Here is a 19,593-nt window from a genome sequence, read left to right as displayed (position 1 = left end):
ACAGGTCAGGGTTAAAGATAAACAGGTCAGGTTTATACAGAAATACTGAAGGAGATTTAAACAGGTCATGGTTATACAAAAGTACTACAGGAGATATATATATAGGTCCGGGTTATACAGAAATACTAACAGGAGATATAAACAGGTCAGGGTTATACAGAACTAGTATTATAGGAGCTATAAACAGGTCAGGGTTAAAGATAAACAGGTCAGGGTTAAAGATAAACAGGTCAGGTTTATACAGAAATACTAAAGGAGATATAAATAGGTCAGGGTTAAACAGAAGTATTACAGGAGATATATATAGGTCCGGGTTATACAAAAATACTACAGGAGATATAAACAGGTCAGTTGACTTAAGATTGAGGTTAAGTATCAGTAAAGAAATATTGGATCTGACCAATATTTTCTGGATAAGTGACTAGATTAAAGTTTAGAGCAGGCCCATTCCCAAGTTACTGTTATTGTCCTTAGGTGACCCAACCTGCATGAATGCATTGCTACCAGACATGTTTCGGATGCTGGATCTGACCTACATTTTCCATTTGATTGACTTGTTTAAAGTTTTTGGAGCAGGTCATTCCCAGATAACTATAAGTCCTATGGTAATCAAATTTGCATGGATGATGCATTAAGAGATACACACTGCCACAGTTGCTTTGGATGCTGGATATGATTTACATTTTCCAGATGTTTAAACAGGTTAAAGTATTGGGAGCAGGTCTATTTGGGAGAAATATAAATCCAATCCAGACAAAATTTGCATGGATATTGGTATGCAAAACCAGAACATTCTCAGTGGTATGAGACTTTGCCTTCACTTATAGATAACATTTGTTGAGGCAAGCTTCATAATCTTTGATTACCTATGTTTTAAGAAAGATACCATTTAGATGACACATTATGAGGGAGGGTTGCCTTTTACAATGCTGTTATTGGTTTTGCACCAGAAAATAAAGACCAATGTTTGTTATTGTACCCTGTGGAAATGTATCTTTATTTCTATTTAGTATGCCTATTACAAAAAGATGAGTCAGGCTGCTGTTCTGATTCAGAGTCAGTTCAGGAGTTATTATGCCCAGAAGAGGTTCAAGAAATCCCGAGATGCAGCAGTGGTTATACAGAACCAGTATAGAACATATAAAGAACATGAGCGTCTTAAGAAGGGTGGCAACAAGTCTGTGATAATCCAACAACGATACAGGTAAACACTTCATACAAATGGATACAGTGTCTCATTTTGTACAAAATATACGAGAACAGACATATTTGTTATGCAGACAAAATATATTATTTCAGGTATTTTTGACTGTAAATATATTCATTTGTACAGATTTGTATTTCTCACAGTTTAGCGTCTGTTTTAGGAGCCACTATCGAAGGAAAAATGTGAAGGGACAAAGTGCAGAGGATCATGTGATTCCAGTGGTGCCGGACTCCGCAGAGAGGTAACATGACTTAAAAATCAAAGTAGTAAGAGAACTTACTAATCTCCTGAAGTGTTAGAAATAGCCAATACAAATTGTAATCTTGTGCATAAGCATTAATCATTACATTGAATACAAGGCTTCAAAGTTGAAATGTAGGAAAATTCATAGATAACTCTCATGCTTTTAAAAAAAAGTGCTGTATATGGTACACGTTTCCACTGTTTATTCTTTCCAACTAAATACACATTATTTATTGCCAAGGTTGGAGAACAAAATGAATTATGTAATGTTTTAAAACTTAATGAGCCAGTATATGTTTATCAATTCACCAAAATGCAGAATGTTTTACCAAACAATCTGAAAATCAGGTTTAGAATAATGAGCCATTGACAAAGTCACTTCATCATAAAGAAAACCTTATTAAAACTGTGTGAACTCTTGACCTTTAATGCACAGTAGTGAGCTGTGGAAGTTTGTGCATGTTCGCAGGGTAGGTAACTAATGTTAATTGTCGTCTAATCACTGTTGTTAACTATATTTGTTATGTCTCTCATTTGACCTTGACAATATAACCTTTTTTATCTCATTTCTGTTGTCCTTATTATGTCTGTAATTGAAGACAAGTCTCTGTCATCGTACAGTTTGTAGAAATTTCAGCAGAAATTGTTTATTGCAAACTTTAACAACCTTTGAATTTTACTCTGCCATAAGATAGTCAAGACCAGAGTGACAGGGCTTTTTATAATACTTATTGTCAGCAGACTTCCAATTCTAATTCAATAAAGACATTTACTAGGTTGATGACATAGAATGTTGTGTCACTAAAGCTAGAGTAATCATCTCTCATTCCTCCCTGATGCCTTGTTGCGGATCACTCTTGCATGTTGACATTTTCCCATTTTGCGAGTGGCATGTTGTATAGTTAACACTATGGAAATATTCTGTTTCAGAATTGTTATGCATTGAACAAGGTATATTTTTGTGCCTATCTTAGCATTTGTTTTATGCTTAACACCCTTCACTGTGCACTTAATTTATAGACCTCGGGCTTAGAAAATCTTTTTCTCTTTTAACACACATAAGTGTGCATTCTATAGACTTAAAGCTTCAAGTGTGCCTATCTTCCTGTGAAGTGATAGTATTTTACTAAATGCAAGGTTTTATTAGGCTTCATGATATATGAATTTAAATCATTCACATGAGCAAGCTTTTAGCAATTTCATCTAGCTATTTTACTACTGCAAAATTCAAATTTAATGCAATTCTCTGACTTTTTTTTTCATTTTCCATTGTTATGAAGAAATTTCATGCAAATAGTAACAATATAGAAAAGAAATGGAATTCAGATTATATCAGAGTTGTACCAAGTAGAGCTTTAGAGATTTCTTATTCATTGAAAGCACTTAGCACATTTCTGTTGAGTCTTGGGGGGATTCTCTTTTGAAGCACACAAAAAGATGCTACTGTAGTGCCTATTTTAAGGCAAGCTACATTTATTTATTGAATAGATAAGCACATGTACATACAAATGTAGACTGGAGTAAAACCATCACTACAAATACATATAACTTATGCTAATATTAGAAAATACATTTTTCTACTATTCCCCCTAATGTAACATTTTTTTTTAACTTATATAAGAATTTATGCACATCTTGATTCTTAAAATACATAATTAAAACTTCATTATAAAAGGTAAACTATGTATTTTACACCCCCATCTCGCTAATGATATAGTGCAATATAAATTAATATATATTATATATAGTAGTACATGTATTTATGTTATGATTTTGTAGCTCTCCTCCAGACCAAAACAACACAATATCCGACACAACAAAACAGCCAGACGATAAAACGCCACCTGATGGAGGGGACGAGCAGCAAGAGAACAGCAATCAAACAAGGGACAGATAACTCATGGTGACCAAGGAATCTCCTATCATTACATTCATAATTGTTCCATTTTCATTGCCCTTCTTTACTAGACTTTCGGATATTTTTTTTTGTCTGTAAGAAATCATTCTTCCAGATACAAAAAAGTTGTATCTAAATACTACTTTGATTTGACTTTCCAGTCTATTTTAGCTCTTAATATCATATGTTTGTGAGATTATCAGTGTGTATTTCACTGGAGTTTGTCAGTGATATATATTCCAACTAAGTAGCTTAGAAGGCAATGCCAAATACATGTATATTTTGAACAAGTTTTTGGTTAATTTATGTATGCAAGTCAGAAAGTATAGCAGCTTAAAAATGCTGGCTTAAGCTTGAAAGAACAATGAAATTTCTCTGGTATTGTCTTTGCTTTGTGCTAAATTAGTTAATAGATTTTCAAGTTTCTTGAGCCTTCTTCCAACTATTTCCTTTTAAAATTTTGGTGATGAATGTTCATTTTAAACAAATAGAATTGGATCAAGTACGTGTATTTTTCTTCTTGTTAGTGTAGAAATTGGGGTCTTTTTATAATTACTATTCAGACAATGACTGTAGGTAGTTTTCAAATTACAATCATAGAAGGTGGAATCAGAGAGATTTATAAAATTGAGATGCGGAAAATATTCTTATTGGTGTCTTAGTTTTGTCAGTATTAATATTCATCCCTCCGTCTTATTATTATTATTCATTTTTTTTATTTTTGGCCTTAGGAATTAACTGCTGTTCCTTCAATGTTCAGTATTCCGTTAATATTTAAATAAAATATTCCCATTTTTTATACATTACAAAATTTATGCCCTTGCGTATAAAGATCAGTATATTACAATGATAGTTTGGTTGAGACATAGTGAAATGTGCCTCTATGTTTGTTTTAATTTTTTTTTTTAACTACAGATACTAGCTTTAATTTATATTCCACAATAGAAGTAAGAAATTTGGAGAAGGCTTAAATTGTTTATATTGTTCTATGGCATGTAGTAAAATTTTCTTTACAATGATGAGGTGATGATGTAACAGTTGTGAATGCAAAGTGAACAACATTTAAACTTTCTAGGAAAGTACTTAATGCAACTACTGTTAAAATTCTCATTTGCCTTTTTTAATATAAATATATATAGATATGTATTAAGAGTTTGATCAATGTCCATAGATGTGAAATGACTGAGTACATTTAGTGCATGAATAGGCTTTTGAATTTGTTATATATTTTTATTGATTATTTATCTTACTTTATTTGTTTAATTATTGCATCATTTTGTTTATTTTGTTGTTGAACATTTATTTGATACAATTTGATATTTTTTGTTCTTTAGTAATTTTTTTTTTTACATATCTCATGTTCAATTGAGCAGCTTTTTCCAAAATATTGAGTGATCCAAAATACCAACTTTAAATGATGTTTTTGAGAGATATCCAGTGTATGAAATCGTTGATTTGTATGTTAGGATAGGGCACTTAATCTATTTCACCCTCCAAAAAATAATACTTCTTTATTAGCATTGTATTTTAATATCTGTTCATCTTGCGTTTTGAATTTTAGGTTATGTTTTATATGGCAAAAATTACAAGAAATACAAAATGTATGTACAACTGTGGCATTTTGTCATTCCTCAAAAAGTCAGCGATGCACAATTAATCAAATGTTAATTACGTCATATTTAAAGCTGTTTGGTTGTTGTTATTTAGCATTGCAGTTTACTGGTTGTACAATGTACAATGTATTTACCTTAATCTGTTAGTGAAATGTAAGTAGAAATAGCAGTGTCAGATCCAGATATTTGGTTTTCTAGCATAACTTACTAGTATTTCAGAGATTAGATAGTGTATAACCTTGAAGTATTTAACCTTGTGAACCTCTCTATATATATACCACCTTCACCATGACCATTCCAGACAGAAATCCTATGTACCCTCCTGTCTCCTATTTAATTACTCTATATATTCCTTTATTTATTTATTAGTTTAGGTTTTGCATGTATTTATTATGATGTATTGTAGGATGATTTGAATAATTATTGCTTGTTATATGGTTAAAATGCATTTAAACTCGGATTCAGATGTACAAGAGTTAATTCCCTTCATTTACCATATGTTAGTAGTGTTAATTTAGATTTTGCTCAATACACATTATCTCTCAACAAATGTCTTACTTACTAAATACCCTTCAGAGATAAATAAATATGCATTGAATAAATGCTGGTACAGACATGTAGTATACAGGTATCTTTGCGGTGTAAAATGCAAAGGGATGTAACTCTTGTCATTTTGAAAGTTTTCAAATAAATACCCTTGCTGTGATAAATAGAAAAAGACTGTTTTGTAGTTTTCTTAAGACATGATGATTATTAAGTGTTTTGTTTTTGGCTCAGTGTTGAATTATCAAAGTGTTTTTGTAGATGCATTGTAATGAATTAGGTAAATTGTTATTTTGTTCAAGACAAAAGTAGAAGAAAGATACATGTATGTATTCATGTTTTCCAAGGCAATTAAATTGTGATTTGTGTATTTTATTGTTATTTACAGTTTTAATATTGAAAATGCTATATATACAGAGATTTGTGATGTTTATTTTTGTTGGGCAAGGAGTTTTAAGCAGTAACCAAATAAGAAGTTGTAACTATGTTTTCACTTCATATGTGTAAATTACAGATGAAATTTTTAATCATTTCAGTAGGTTGAAGTAGACATTAACTCAATAAATTTTTCCATAATCTCTTTCCTTAGTAGTACATAAACAATGTAAGGGGAGAATCTTGATTGGATAATCAGATACCTGTTTTACCAGGGTACATTTTACACAGTATATCAGTTATAATCACCTGGTGAGGACATTTATCAACACTGTTCAAAGCATTTTCCTCTATTAATTAGTTAAAAAGTTCTGATCTATTTTTCATAAGAATAAATTATCAGGATTAAGCAAAAGTAGGAATTAAAAAAGGGGAGGAAATGGAGGCAACAATCTGGCATATTACATTTGGTATTACAGCCAGTACCAGTTGTATGTTAGTAAGATGTATCAAGTGACATAACAACATGAGTTATCCCAGCATACTCTTGCTAAATCAAAATCTCATTCTCTGAACTACTTTTCAAATACAGAAGATATTACCCTGGTAGTAAAAAGTAAATAGTGATCGACTTACAGAAGTGATGAGAAATTGTACTTGGCAATATTTGGTATTTTCTAAAACAGAAAATGTAAAAAAGTACTAATATGACTTTTATGAAGTTTTTTTGTCAAAATTGTACACTTGTAATGATGAATTGTTTTTGTATGATGCTTGAGAATCAAGTTGCTTTCTTATTAAGAGTAAAAATTGTTACAAACTGTCTATATTAATGTTTCAAAATATTTTGTCCTTTGATACATGTTGTCTTTGTTGCTTCAAGAGTCAGTTTTAATGTAGAGGATAAAACCCTCAGCATTTTGAGTCCCTCCCATTCTTAGTATGTTATAGCTGTATTGTCAATACATGAATTGTATTATGTAAAGTTTGCAACGGAAGCTAGTAAGAATTTTCAGAGAATTGTTTTTATCAAGTGATGACTTGGTGTTAATTACATTTTAGTAGCAGCTGTTATTGATATCTATAATAAATTTTATGACCCCTTATTGATTTTTATTGTATTTTAAAACTTGAAATGCTGGCTGAGAAGACATTTTATTGTCTTTCTTTCTGCGGGAGAAGATCTGACATTTTATTCTTGTCTTTTTTCTGCATTAGAAGCTTTGTCACTTAAAGCTAATTAAATTCATTCTGTAACAGGATTGTAATGCTTTTATATGAAAGAGTACATAGTGATCATTTATTCTTGAATAAGTATGGACCATGACAGTGATCAGAACCAAAGTCTATGACATTTTAAACATCTTAAAGCTTGATTTAAAAAAAAAATTGATGACATCTACAAACGATCCACTTTTCATTTTGATCAGAATAAAAATGAGAACGCCGAATTATAAATAGAACAAGGGGTTTATGCAGTTTTGTTTTTTGTTTGTTTGTTGTTGTTTTTTGGGGTTTTTTTTTTTTTTTTTGCTTATTTCTCTGACATTAGAAAAGATAGTCAAGAGGTGAATATATTTAGGATGGCAAGGTCTAGTTACCTAGCAAGATCTCTGCACCCTTGTTGGAGTTACGGCCCCTGAAATGTCAAATTCTGATGATAAGACAGATTTTATTTGCATTATTAGTTTAACATGCATTTTCAAAAATCTTCCCAGAAACTTAATTTGTCATTTTTTTCTGGGACTTTCATGTTTTTAGCTCACCTGAGCTGAAAGCTCAAGTGAGCTTTTCTGATCACCCGTCGTCCATCCGTCTGTCTGTCCGTCTGTAAACTTTTCACATTTTCAACTTCTTCTCAAGAACCACTGGGCCAATTTTAACCAATCTTGGTATAAAGTATCCTTGGGTGAAGGGGAGTTTGAATTGTTAAAATAAAGGGCCAAGTCCCCTTACAAGGAGAGATAATCCAGAAAAGACAAAAATAGGGTGGGGTCATTAAAAAATCTTCTTCTCAAGAACCACTGGGCCAGAAAAGCTGAAACTTAAGTGGAAGCATCCTGGGATAGTGTAGATTCTAAATTGTTAAAATCATGACCCCCGGGGATAGGGCGGGGCCACAATAGGGAATCCAAGTTTTACATTGAAATATATAGGAAAAATCATTAAAAATCTTCTTCTTAAGAACCACTGGGCCAGAAAAGCTGAAACTTATGTGGAAGCATCCTGGGGTAGTGTAGATTCTAAATTGTTCAACGCAGCTCTGTTAAGGCTGCATAAAGGGGGCGGGGCCTAATTTTACGGGAAAAGTTTACTGTGACATCACACAAATATAGCAATTCCTCACAATAACAGAAAATGAAATAATTTGCGAATCTAAACTGCATAAGAGTAATGAACTACATCAAAACTTACCACTGCATTCATTTTTGTCGCTAGTTAAATCCCACACAGCAAGATATAAACAAGTCACTGATCGCAATGCACTTGTCGACATGACGTCATCATGGTAAAGTTTGACGCATTTTTTGTGCAGTGAGAGGCGGATCAAGTAATTTTTTCACAGTGAAAAATGCATTTTATTATTAAACAGAATATTATTTGAAAATCTTAGGTAGACCATTAATACAAATCTGAAACATTTGTTTAGTGTCATTATTTAAAAACTATCGAGAGAATGTATTGAATTAATTCTACCGTGTTTTTGTCTACAGGGTGTGCATGTTTCACGCCGAGGTGCCTCATTAAATCGCCTTTTCGCAAGGGCATACACTTCATAGATCTTGACCACTTTTTGAATACATATAATGGACATATTCCTTAACTTGAAAAGTGCTGCTGCTTTCCTGAAATCGATAGCATAACTTAATAAATACATAAAATACTTTGTAAAGGTCACACATATTTCGACATTAGCAAGATAACATGAAATTTAAACTAATAAAATGCGAATTCTATTTAAAGCAGCAGCACTTTCCATAAACTACAAGTTATGTAGAAACAATCTATTACTTTGATTTTTAATTTTAACTAGGGTATGCCCTTGCGATATTGAAATTTGTTTGTGACCTACATACAGTACACATTACATGCATTTATCACGTGACTATCAAATAACGTGACCAAACCAAATTCAGTTCAGAGCGAGGTATACAATGTTATTTCAAAGAATGTTAAAGTCATAAGATAATGTAGTACCTTTACAAAATTAAATTCATTTTAAAAAGGTATGCATTTATACACGTTTATATTCTGTTGATTTCTTCGAAGTACGCCTTAACACTGCTGCGAAATCATGACCCCCGGGGGTAGGGCGGGGCCACAATAGGAAATACAGGTTTTACATTGAAATATATAGGAAAAATCTTTAAAAATCTTCTCAAGAACTACTGAGCCAGAAAAGCTGAAACTTATGTGGAAGCATCCTGGGGTAGTGTAGATTCTAAATTGTTCAAATCATGGCCCCCGGGGGTAGGGCGGGGCCACACTAGGTATTACAAGGGGGAAGTCTGGTAATGAACAGCATGGCCAAAGTTACTCAGGTGAGCGATGTGGCCCATGGGCCTCTTGTTATGTAAAGCATATCTTCTTCAAAAGTTCCATTTTTCATGCTGATCCAATGTAAAACAAGGCTATTGTTACTCTAAGGGTGATATGCAGCTTTTTGCTAATATCTCGGAAATAAAAACAGATAGGAAGAATCTGGCAAGGGTGAAAATTATCAGTAGACAAGATTAAGCTGGAAGTTATGACCCCTGAAATGTCAAATTTGGATGATTCTTGCAGTTTTTGACTTCTTGAAAATTATTGGATCTGAGTTATATAACTGTAATAACAAAATCAAATGGTACATTTAAGGCCTGTATATCTACCAAATTTCATTAATGTTTTATCCCAAATTTTGGAGTTATATGTTTATACCCTGAAATATTTCAAGTTATTTGTGTAGTTTTTGGCTGCATTATTACACTAAATTATATGATAGATGAAAACTGTAAAAACAAAAATGGATAACAAGACAACATCAATATATTTCGCAAAATCTATAGCTATCTTATGGTGGCATATTTATGCCATCCACATAATTTTTGTCAACGAAAGATATCGCATCAAGTCGAGATAGCAATCTCGTCAGATCAAGACAACTTGCTGGTTTTGTCGAGATACACCAACTTCTATGTCGTCTAGTTAAGATAAGCTATCACATTTTTTTGTGATAGTTATGTCGACATAACGAGATAATAAATCATGTATCATGACTAAGATTAATGTGTTGACAAGTACTGCCTCTTCGATAACTGTATATGTACATGTACATATACTAGTATATAAATAGATAACGTGTTACTGGTGCCTAGGTCATTTTCCAATGAAATAGGTGGATATCTTCTATCAAAATGTTACTCTAATACGTATTGCACGCATAATTTCAAAGGAACTGTGTGTTCAAACCGTGTCTTTGTTTTCAGTAAAATAAAATAAAAGTACGTGTTAACCACAGCAATGAGCTTTTAAAATTACATGTAATATTTGCAATTATTAATTCAATAAATTTCCTATTCAATTAAATAAGCGATTTTTGTTTTTAACAGAGATCAATACTTGGCTATAATATTATAATCGGTAGTTTTTAATAAATGATTGACTCTTTGTATTAATTGTTATACTTATGCCATTCCAGTAACTTAGAAAAGACTAAAAATGGAAACAACGAATTAAATAAATAGATTGTTTTGTTTCATATTTAACGGCGAAAGTTTATGAAACGGTTTATATTCAAAAATCTTTAACTCTTAAAAATTATATTCCTCCAATAGACAAATACAAAAAAATAAATTGATTCAATAGCAGTGATGAATCAATAAAAGAGATCGGCACAGTTTCACTGGAAATCGACTAAAACACCCGTAACACGTCATCTTTATAAATACATACATACATATATACAGTTATCGTGACAGCAATTACGAAGAGGCAGTACTTGTCAACGCAACAATTTTAGTCAGGATACAAGATAAATAATCTCGTCATATCGAGATAGCTATTGCAAAAAAATGTGATAGCTTATCTTGACTAGACGAGATAGAAGTTGGTGTATCTCGACAAAACCAGCAAATTATCTTGACTTGACCTGATAGTTATCTTGACTTGACGCGATATCTTATGTTGACAAAATTTATTTGGATGGCATAAATATGCCACCATACTATCTAATCATCAGTTCTGATATTGTTATCCCCTGAACTGTCAAAGTTTTCTGAATTTTGGTTTGTAGTCCAGACAAGTATTGAAGATTTTTAATTGGCTATAGGCAATTTTTGCTCCAGGACACATATTTTGTGTGTTGTGTCCTAGTACCAATCAGTATATAGATTTTTTTAGTCTCCTGTGAAAACAGAAACAGCTTCATCTCTTCAACAGCTTCATATCTGAAAATAGATTTTTTTTTATTGGGGGGGGGGGAGGAGGGGTCTAATTAACTTCAACACAGGTTACTTATGCATGCATTTGTACTGGAATTGAACCACTTACATGTACATAATATGAGGTAACTATGGTGTCCGGATAGGGCCTTTTGCAAAAGCTCAACAGCGCGTTCAGAAAAACACGCCATCGCGCTAACACACAACACGCCATCACCCTAACACAATTATACAAAACACGTCATCGCGTTTGTACACAACACGCCGTCGCGCTAACACGCTTTTAAACAACACGCTGTTGCGCTAACACAACTTCACACAAAACGCCGTCGCGCTAACGCAACTTTACACAACACGCTGTCGCGCTGTCACACAACTCGCTGACACAACTTTGTGATAGCGCGACGGCGAGTTGTGTGTTAACGCAACGGCGTGTTGTGTGTTATAAGCGCGACGACGTGTTGTGCGAACTTCTGTTAGCGCGACGGCGTGTTGTGCGAACTTGTGTTAGCGTGACGGCGTGTTGTTCAATGATGTGTTAGCGCGATGGTGTGTTGTGTGTTAGTGTGACGGCGTTTTGTGTGTTAGCGCGACGGCGTATTTTTCTGAACGTGCTGTTGAGCTTATGCAAATGGCCCTATCCGGACACCATAGGTAACATACCCAAGTTGTGTATATAATTAACTGTAGCTTAAACAAACAATTTTAACTTGCATATAAGGTGTTCACTCTTGTTATTTGGCAATCTTTTCATTTTTTTTTTTTCATTAAAAAAAAATAAAAGGTAAATTGGACTTGCATGGCCAAAGGGGCACGGAGGGGAGGGGGGTGTGCCCCCCCCCCAATAATTTTGCCGATATATAGAATACTATAGAAAACACATCTACTATATGCTTGTGTCCCCTCAATAAAAACGTCTAATGACCTTTTTTTCTTTTCTTTTCTTTTTTTTGCTTGTCAAGGAATTTTGGTAGTCGATAGTGCCTCCCCAACTGAAAATGTATGGTTGTGCCCCCTCAAAGTGAAATTGCTTCCTACGGGCCTGACTTGACATCACAAACAATTGAATTGGATTTAACCTGCATTGCTTTTATTATTTGCATGTATATATATACAGAGAGAGAGAGAGAGAGACTATATTTTTAAGATATATGTAAAATGATCTCCCATTCCTGACACATACTCCTCCCAGCCATTTATTTTATGGCAACTATAATTTTTTTTAAGTACTGAGAGGTCTAATCTAATATTTAGTGTTCAAAACCACAGCACTCATCTATTTCAATGTCTTGTTAAAGTTAAATACCCAATTAATAATATGAAGAAAAATAATTTCATCTCGCTCTGATCATATAACAGCATAAAAACAAAGGACACAGGCTTTTTTCTCTTTCTTTGTATTTTTTGTGCCTTTTCTTCTAAATAGAGTAATTATGTATATAAGTAAAAATTAATAGTTAAGGCCATTTGCACCAAACAAAAACTTTATCCTAAAATCATGAAACTACATGTAGATGCAGATTCATTGTTTATTTACGTAAAGTGAATACATTCGGTCCGATGTAGTTTTCATTCTTCTTTTCAACCATTCTTAATAAAGTACTTTAAAGTGATTTTATTATTTTTTTTAATAAATGTAAACATTTAAGAAGGGAACAGCAAAAAGTGTAAATTTTAAACATCATAGATAATTTACAATTTCTTCGTATTTTAGGAATTTCATATTAATTTGCATCATTTACAAACAAAAACGAATAAAAAATATATGTACCAATTTTTTTTTATAGCAAGTGTCCTGAAATGTATATAAAAGTGCAATTTGCATTTTTTGATATGATTAGCGATAAACCGTTGATGAGTGTCAACACCCAATTATCTCACTTATTCGATGACATCTTTCTAGTACGATTTTTATCTTACTGTCATAATTTTATCAAGAGGCAATTATAAATCGATAACAGGCATGATCGGTAATTAATTTAATTAGCCTTGCTTACAAAAACATTTTCGGTACCGATCGACAGACATCTGGTGATTACTTATAATCGTGTCTGCTTTTCAGATGAGGAGTGAATAACCGTCTGAGTAGACATCTGTATTGTATAAAAACAAGGATCTGACTATCTTTTCGTCAATTTCAGTCAATCTCTCAAACTAGAACGATGTCTTGTATGTACAAGTTCAACATGTACGCTGATCTCAGTGAGGCAGAGAAGCGATTACAGAGGGCTCATCAGCAAGTCTACATCCTGAACGAGAGGCTTATGTGCCTCGAAGCTCGCTATCACCAGGCAGTACAGACTAACAACAAGGCCTTCCGATACAGGCTAAGGATGAAGATCATCACCCTAGAAGGTCTGATGAACGCTTACTACGAATACTCACTGCTGAAGAAAGAGGAAGTCAAAGACCTTCGCTTCAAACTGTTTGGTGAGGATGAGGAATTAGAAGACGAGCACGTGACTGAAGAAGAGACTTACATTGAAGAAGAATGAGTCTGGACTCGGAGTGATCGTCAGACACGGGAAACAGTCCCTGTTTCTATCTCATCTAAAGTCCTCAGTGATTCTCCCAAGCTTAGTTACAATGACACTGCACTCAAAAGAATTTGAAGAGGATCTGAAAAAAGAAGAGGATCGAGTTGAACTTCTTGGACAGCAGTTTTGAAGACAGGTCGCTGCTGCGAAGTCCGTGGTTACAGTGATGTGATTGAACTGTTAGTTACAAATTACACCAATAAAACGATGAAAGATGTAAATTGATAAAATGAACATTTATCTATTATTCTATGATGCATAAATAAATCATTGCATAGATTTTTTTTTCTTTTGTTAATTTGTCTAAGTATCCATGGACTAGTTCAAGTTTGAACGGGGAACTGATTGTATTGGTATATAGGCCTAAAGGAAACTGCGGTTATTGACATGCATGTGTGGAAAGTTTTTTTTTTTTTATTTACTCCATGCTAGTATATGAGATAATAAATAGAGGATATTCAATGTTTTGTAGTTGGATGTGGAATTTATTTCACTCATGGGACAGGATTTTTTGATATTTTTACGAGTGCAAAGCACAAGAGAAAATATAAAAAAAAATCATGTCTCTCAAGTGAAATAAATTCCATCTCCAACTTCAAAACATTGAATTTTCTGTTTATTACATTTTTTTTTTAATTTTCCCTTTGCCTCTGTCTTTTCTTAACACAGTGTCATAGGCCACGACGTTATTAGTTGAGAAGTCATAGCTAAGCAGTAGTGAGACTGAAAACAGTATCATGGATTTTAGCCACATATTTGGGGGAAAAGTGGTAGTTTTAGCCTCTATCAAGATGGTTTAGTTACTATATCTTATGACAGGCCACAAATTATTTTTTACTTACTTTGATATCCTTTTCACACTGTGACAGAATGTCATTTTGGTATCCTTTCCTTTCTCACTGTGAGAGAATATCACTTTTATTCAATAAATAAATCACAGTATTTCACTGTTGAAAATGTAATAAATGCAGAGAGAGAGAGAATATATAATCTAGCTCTTATTCATAATTTCTTCTTCTACTTTTTTTTTTCACAAGAACATGATCTAAATTTTAATATATATGTTACTTGACGCTGATAAAGAGATTCGATCTTATAATAGAAAGATACCCTTTTGGTCAATAAAATGAGGATTTATTATTTTTTTTATCAAAAATGTTATTTATAGTCACTTAAGTCCTGTCATGGACATTTTGATTTTAAAAAAAAATCCCCCCTTCGAATTCTCTCTCTCTGGCTAGCGAACGAAAACTAATGTAGTATATTTTCAATGTATTTATTTATTTTTATTATTATTATTATTTTTTAAATTTTATTATTTTATTTCAGGGGTTGGTTTTGATTTTAGATGATGACGCATGCAGATTCTTCTCTTCGATATTTCTGTTAGACCCGCGACTCCATCCCTCCTCTACATTTTGGCGTAAAGTCTTTTGCTTTAAATTTCCAATGGAAATTTTTATTCCAAGTTTGGTTCCTCTGTTTTGTTTTTTTGTTTTGAACATATTTTATTGACATAAGCAAATGGATCGGAAACAAGTTCTTACAACTTACTGGTTCCTCTCCTTAAATATAACAATTGTCATGCAAAGAAAAAAAAATTGCATAGAAATATTAATTTAACAAGTAACATGATTGAAAGTTCTGTTCAATAACATAGCAATTTAAAATCTACAGGTTTCATCAATAAATTTATGGACAGCAGCAAATATTGTGTGATTAGTTTGTAGAGGCAAATCTGTGTCACCCCAAAGTAACAAATTTGTGTCAATATTGACCAACTCGTCAAGCAAAAACAGGCGGTTAAAAAGCTTATTTCTAGCATTTGGATAATTTCTACATGCAAAAAAGAAATGATAAACATCTTCGTATTTACCACATGAACAAAAAGGATTATCGATAATATTTCGTTTATAAAGATCATAATTAAGTAAACAGTTGTGTCTTAGTTTGGTATGAATTATGTTTGTATAGCGTTTACCAAAAGAAAAATATGTTGGCGGATTGGTTCCTCTTCCTTGTTGGAGAAAGCCTGGATCCTCACTCTCTATAGTACTGAAAAAATTCTTTGTCCAAAATGAGAGATACCCCACCCCCACCCACCCCTTTCCGAAAAGATTTCACTTTCGAGTTTGGGAATTTTGTTTTTTGTTCTTTTTTTTTGTTTGTTTTAATTTCTCTTGTAAATTATTTTTTCTCTAGCTGCCCCCTTCCCCTCTTGAAAAACGATACTACGTTTGGGAATTTTGTTTTTTTTTGTTCTTTTTTTTTTTTTGTTTTTTTTTTTTTGTTTGTTTGTTTGTTTTAATTTCTCTTGTAAATTATTTTTTCTCTAGCTGCCCCTTTCCCCTCTTGAAAAACGATACTACGTGTCCGTTTGTCTTTGAATATAATGCCGGTAAGTACAACTTTAAATATCCGACAAGGACAGTTATTACCTTAAATTAATACAAGCTAGGCACTTTATCAGTCGATAACAGACACCCTTAAGAATATTGTAAATAATTGAGCGTGATTAACCAGCCTTGCTTGTGCAAACAATTTAAAACCAGACAGACATCTGTTACTATGTCTATTACCTGGTAATTAGAGTCTTTATTTTTTCTGCATGCCAGAAAACCATGAAGACAGCGGCGGGTCTTTTAATTAATTTATCTACAACTACAGATCATTTATAATAGCCATTCGACCCATAGAGGGAGTATACAATTTAAGACATTCAAGTTGAACATGTATGCTGAAGAAATAACAATGTATGTGTTCCAATTATATATGTTCCTATATCTGTACATTTAAAACATGATGAGAAGGAGACAAAAGCATCTAAAGAAATTAGTTTACCTTTAATAACATATACGCATCATACACACCGCCGGTTATAATATTTGCTCTCAAGCCTAAGAAAAGGACTTTGGATATGTCTTCTTCTTCTTCCAGTCCCATGCCTGACTATTCTTTATACAAAAAAAAAAATGTAGAGCATTATCGCACAATAGTTTTTTTAAGGGGGGGGGGGGGCTAAATTAAAAATACTAGGTTAGCTATCCTATGTGCTGCTGTAAGGGCAATATGATGAATTGGGATAGTGCATTCCATATGGAAATTTCACTGTCTAAGCCTCAATGCATATTAAAAGTTAATACTAATAAAAGTAAGGTTTTATGAATCTTCAATAAAGCGGGAAGAACTCTTAAACATAATTTTATTTTTGAAAGTAAAGAAATAGAATGTGTGCAGAAAGATATTTTATCATTACAACCAAGCATTAGAAAATCTCTTCATGTCTTTGATCACACTATCAAACCAATATTACTCTATGGCAGTGAGATTTGGGGAATCTTAAATAGCCCATCTTTGTTTAACCGCAACACTATATCTTTGCATGATTTTTACTCCAAACTAAAGTGTGAAAATCTCCATATGAAATTTTGTAAATTTATTTTAGGTCTTCATAGAAAGTGCTCAAATTTTGCAACTTTGTCAGAACTTGGTAGATTTCCATTACACCTTGATGTTGTAAAAAATATAATGAACTATGTGAATAGACTAGAAAAACTTGGGACTTCTTTCCCATTATTAAATACAGCATACCTTCAAAGTAAGCTTAATGCTAATACATGTGAATCGCATTCATGGTATGGTACAGTATGTAAATTTCTTCAAATTGCTGGGTTTAACCATATTATTACCATAAATAAACCCTTATATTTCAAGAAAAAAATGCAAAGAATTATTATATAATCATTACACAAATGAATGGTACAACATGAGAAATTTACAAAAAGGAAAACTTGAAACTTATATAAATTTTAAAACTAATTTGTTTTTTTTTTTAAATTACCTAGCACTGTTATCACCTGAACAACGCAAAGTACTTACAAGGTTGCGGACATCAGCACATAATTTACCAATAGAACGAGGTCGTTACTTAGGGATTCCCAGACAACTAAGAACTTGTAGAAATTGTTCTTCTCACCGAGTTGGAGATGAAATTCATTTACTCTTTGAATATCCAAAATATAGTTTACTTAGAAAAAATATGTATGAAAGTATACAACAACATTGTAAACAAATTTTACTTCTTGATAACTTGAACAAATTAATATGGAATACCGATATTGAATTGTGAAAATTATGATGTTCTTAAATCCCTTTGTGAATTGATCAAGGGAGAAATATAATGTGTTTTCTACATGCATATAGAATTTAACAATTGTATACTTTTAACACTCAATAAATATTAGTTTGGTCATAAGATATGCAAATATGGTGACTTATAAAGTACCAATGCACTGTCCCGTGGTATCTTTTGCAATTTAGTGGAATATATCTATTCAGTATATATTTTTGTATATATCTCTGGCTTTTTTGCATTATGGTACACGGTGGTACTTGTTTATACTTTACAATGTGTATTTTAAATTGTACATGTTAACAATTATCTCAACTTATGAACCATGAGTAAATTGACTAAGTATATGTATTAAGAATATGCTGAATATTACTATTATCACATTTTGTGAATAATTATTATACTTATATGTTATATATCATGTATGTAATATGCTCAAAATGGCCCCGATTTGGAATAATAAATAAATATATATTATCTTTCAGATTATAAACGCATCATGCCATGTTTCATTGCGTTTGACTTACATTTGAAACTTATATTTTAATTTTGTATGATGAAGTGCAATGAATTTACGAATTAAAGAAGGACGACTTGACAAATTTGCAGCACTTCCTGTCAACGCATGCGCAAGAAATTTTAAGCGCTCTATTTTGAAAGATGAGTTGATGTTTACATAGACTGATAGAGCAGAGTTCCTCCAGGTAAAACAAAAGCAAAATGGATTTTAATCCCATATGTTGTCACAAATGAAAACTATAGAATCTTATTTTCCAATATTTTCTTTGTTGCTTTGTGTGACAGAGTTATTAAGTCCAGTCTCTCAGAACGGAAATTCTAGAGAAATCATCCCTATGTATTGACTTAGATCAAATGTATGACACTTTGTAATATACACATAAGTTGATGAAACTGAATTTGATTTTATCCTCCAACTGACTTCCCGGCCCCGTTTGACATGTTTCAGGCACTAATTTGTCGACAGTTCGAGTTTGTAAAGAGAAATGTGTAAATATGTTGTTTGTACATCAGGTCTGGTACAATCACTAGATTTAGCTACGTAGCTTGAATTACCTACAAAGCTTTATTTACCTACCTGAAGTAGCTTTATTTAGCTACCAAATCAAACTTATTTCTTAAATTACATTTTTCTCAGAAAGTGCAGAAAATTGCACTTTGATGCAGTGATAATTTTCAACTTTGAACTCGTATGAAAAAAAATCATGAAAAAATCACTCTTGGAGATTTGTCTTTTCTGTGCAATTGCAATCAAAGTTCTAAAAGTTTTGGGGCTATATACAACAGTTAATGTGTGACCTAACAGTTACTTCTTGAGTGAAATAACAAAGAAATCCAGTTTTGGTTAACATGAGCACAATGTGAAGAAATCATACTTATCCACTCCTCATCGCACACAAGTTGGAGTACAGTTAAACAATGGAAATACATCCTTATAAGTGTTCAAACGCAGCAATGTTAAAACTATCTCTGCTTTAGATTGCCTTTTAAATAATACCTAGAATAATTATTAATAGACATTTACTTGTGAATTTTTTTCTTTTTAAAATAAAAAGCAAAATTGTGAAAAATTGCCTGGAAATAGCTAAATAAAGCTACCTGATG

The 19,593-nt window shown here is 32.5% G+C and overlaps 2 protein-coding genes across 3 annotated transcripts in view; both read left to right on the top strand.

Moving 5' to 3' along the window:
• LOC133206197 (calmodulin-binding transcription activator 1-like) overlaps nt 1-6,984 on the top strand; it is a 29,414-nt gene extending 22,430 nt beyond the window's left edge. The window contains exons 18-21 of one of the 2 annotated variants that reach the window (XM_061342134.1): nt 1,011-1,204; nt 1,368-1,448; nt 2,381-2,401; nt 3,230-3,312. In XM_061342134.1, coding sequence (XP_061198118.1) covers nt 1,011-1,204; nt 1,368-1,448; nt 2,381-2,396 — 291 coding nt within the window. In that variant the 3' untranslated portion in view covers nt 2,397-2,401; nt 3,230-3,312. Of the gene's footprint in view, nt 1-1,010; nt 1,205-1,367; nt 1,449-2,380; nt 2,402-3,229 lie in introns of both variants that reach the window. The other variant, XM_061342133.1, reaches the window with a different exon arrangement.
• An 11,672-nt stretch (nt 6,985-18,656) lies between these two features.
• LOC133206196 (condensin complex subunit 1-like) overlaps nt 18,657-19,593 on the top strand; it is a 32,085-nt gene continuing 31,148 nt past the window's right edge. The window contains exon 1 of the mRNA XM_061342132.1: nt 18,657-18,674. The gene's annotated coding sequence lies outside the window, so the exon portion shown is untranslated. The remainder of the gene's footprint in view (nt 18,675-19,593) is intronic.

Source organism: Saccostrea echinata, unplaced genomic scaffold (assembly GCF_033153115.1).
Source record: "Saccostrea echinata isolate AGI-Se365-2 ecotype Australia unplaced genomic scaffold, CSIRO_AGI_Sech_v1 ptg000054l, whole genome shotgun sequence".
NCBI classification, from domain to species: Eukaryota; Metazoa; Mollusca; class Bivalvia; order Ostreida; family Ostreidae; genus Saccostrea; species Saccostrea echinata.
The sequence above is the reverse complement of the archived record's forward strand: the minus strand, read 5'-3'. Positions and strand labels throughout refer to the sequence as shown.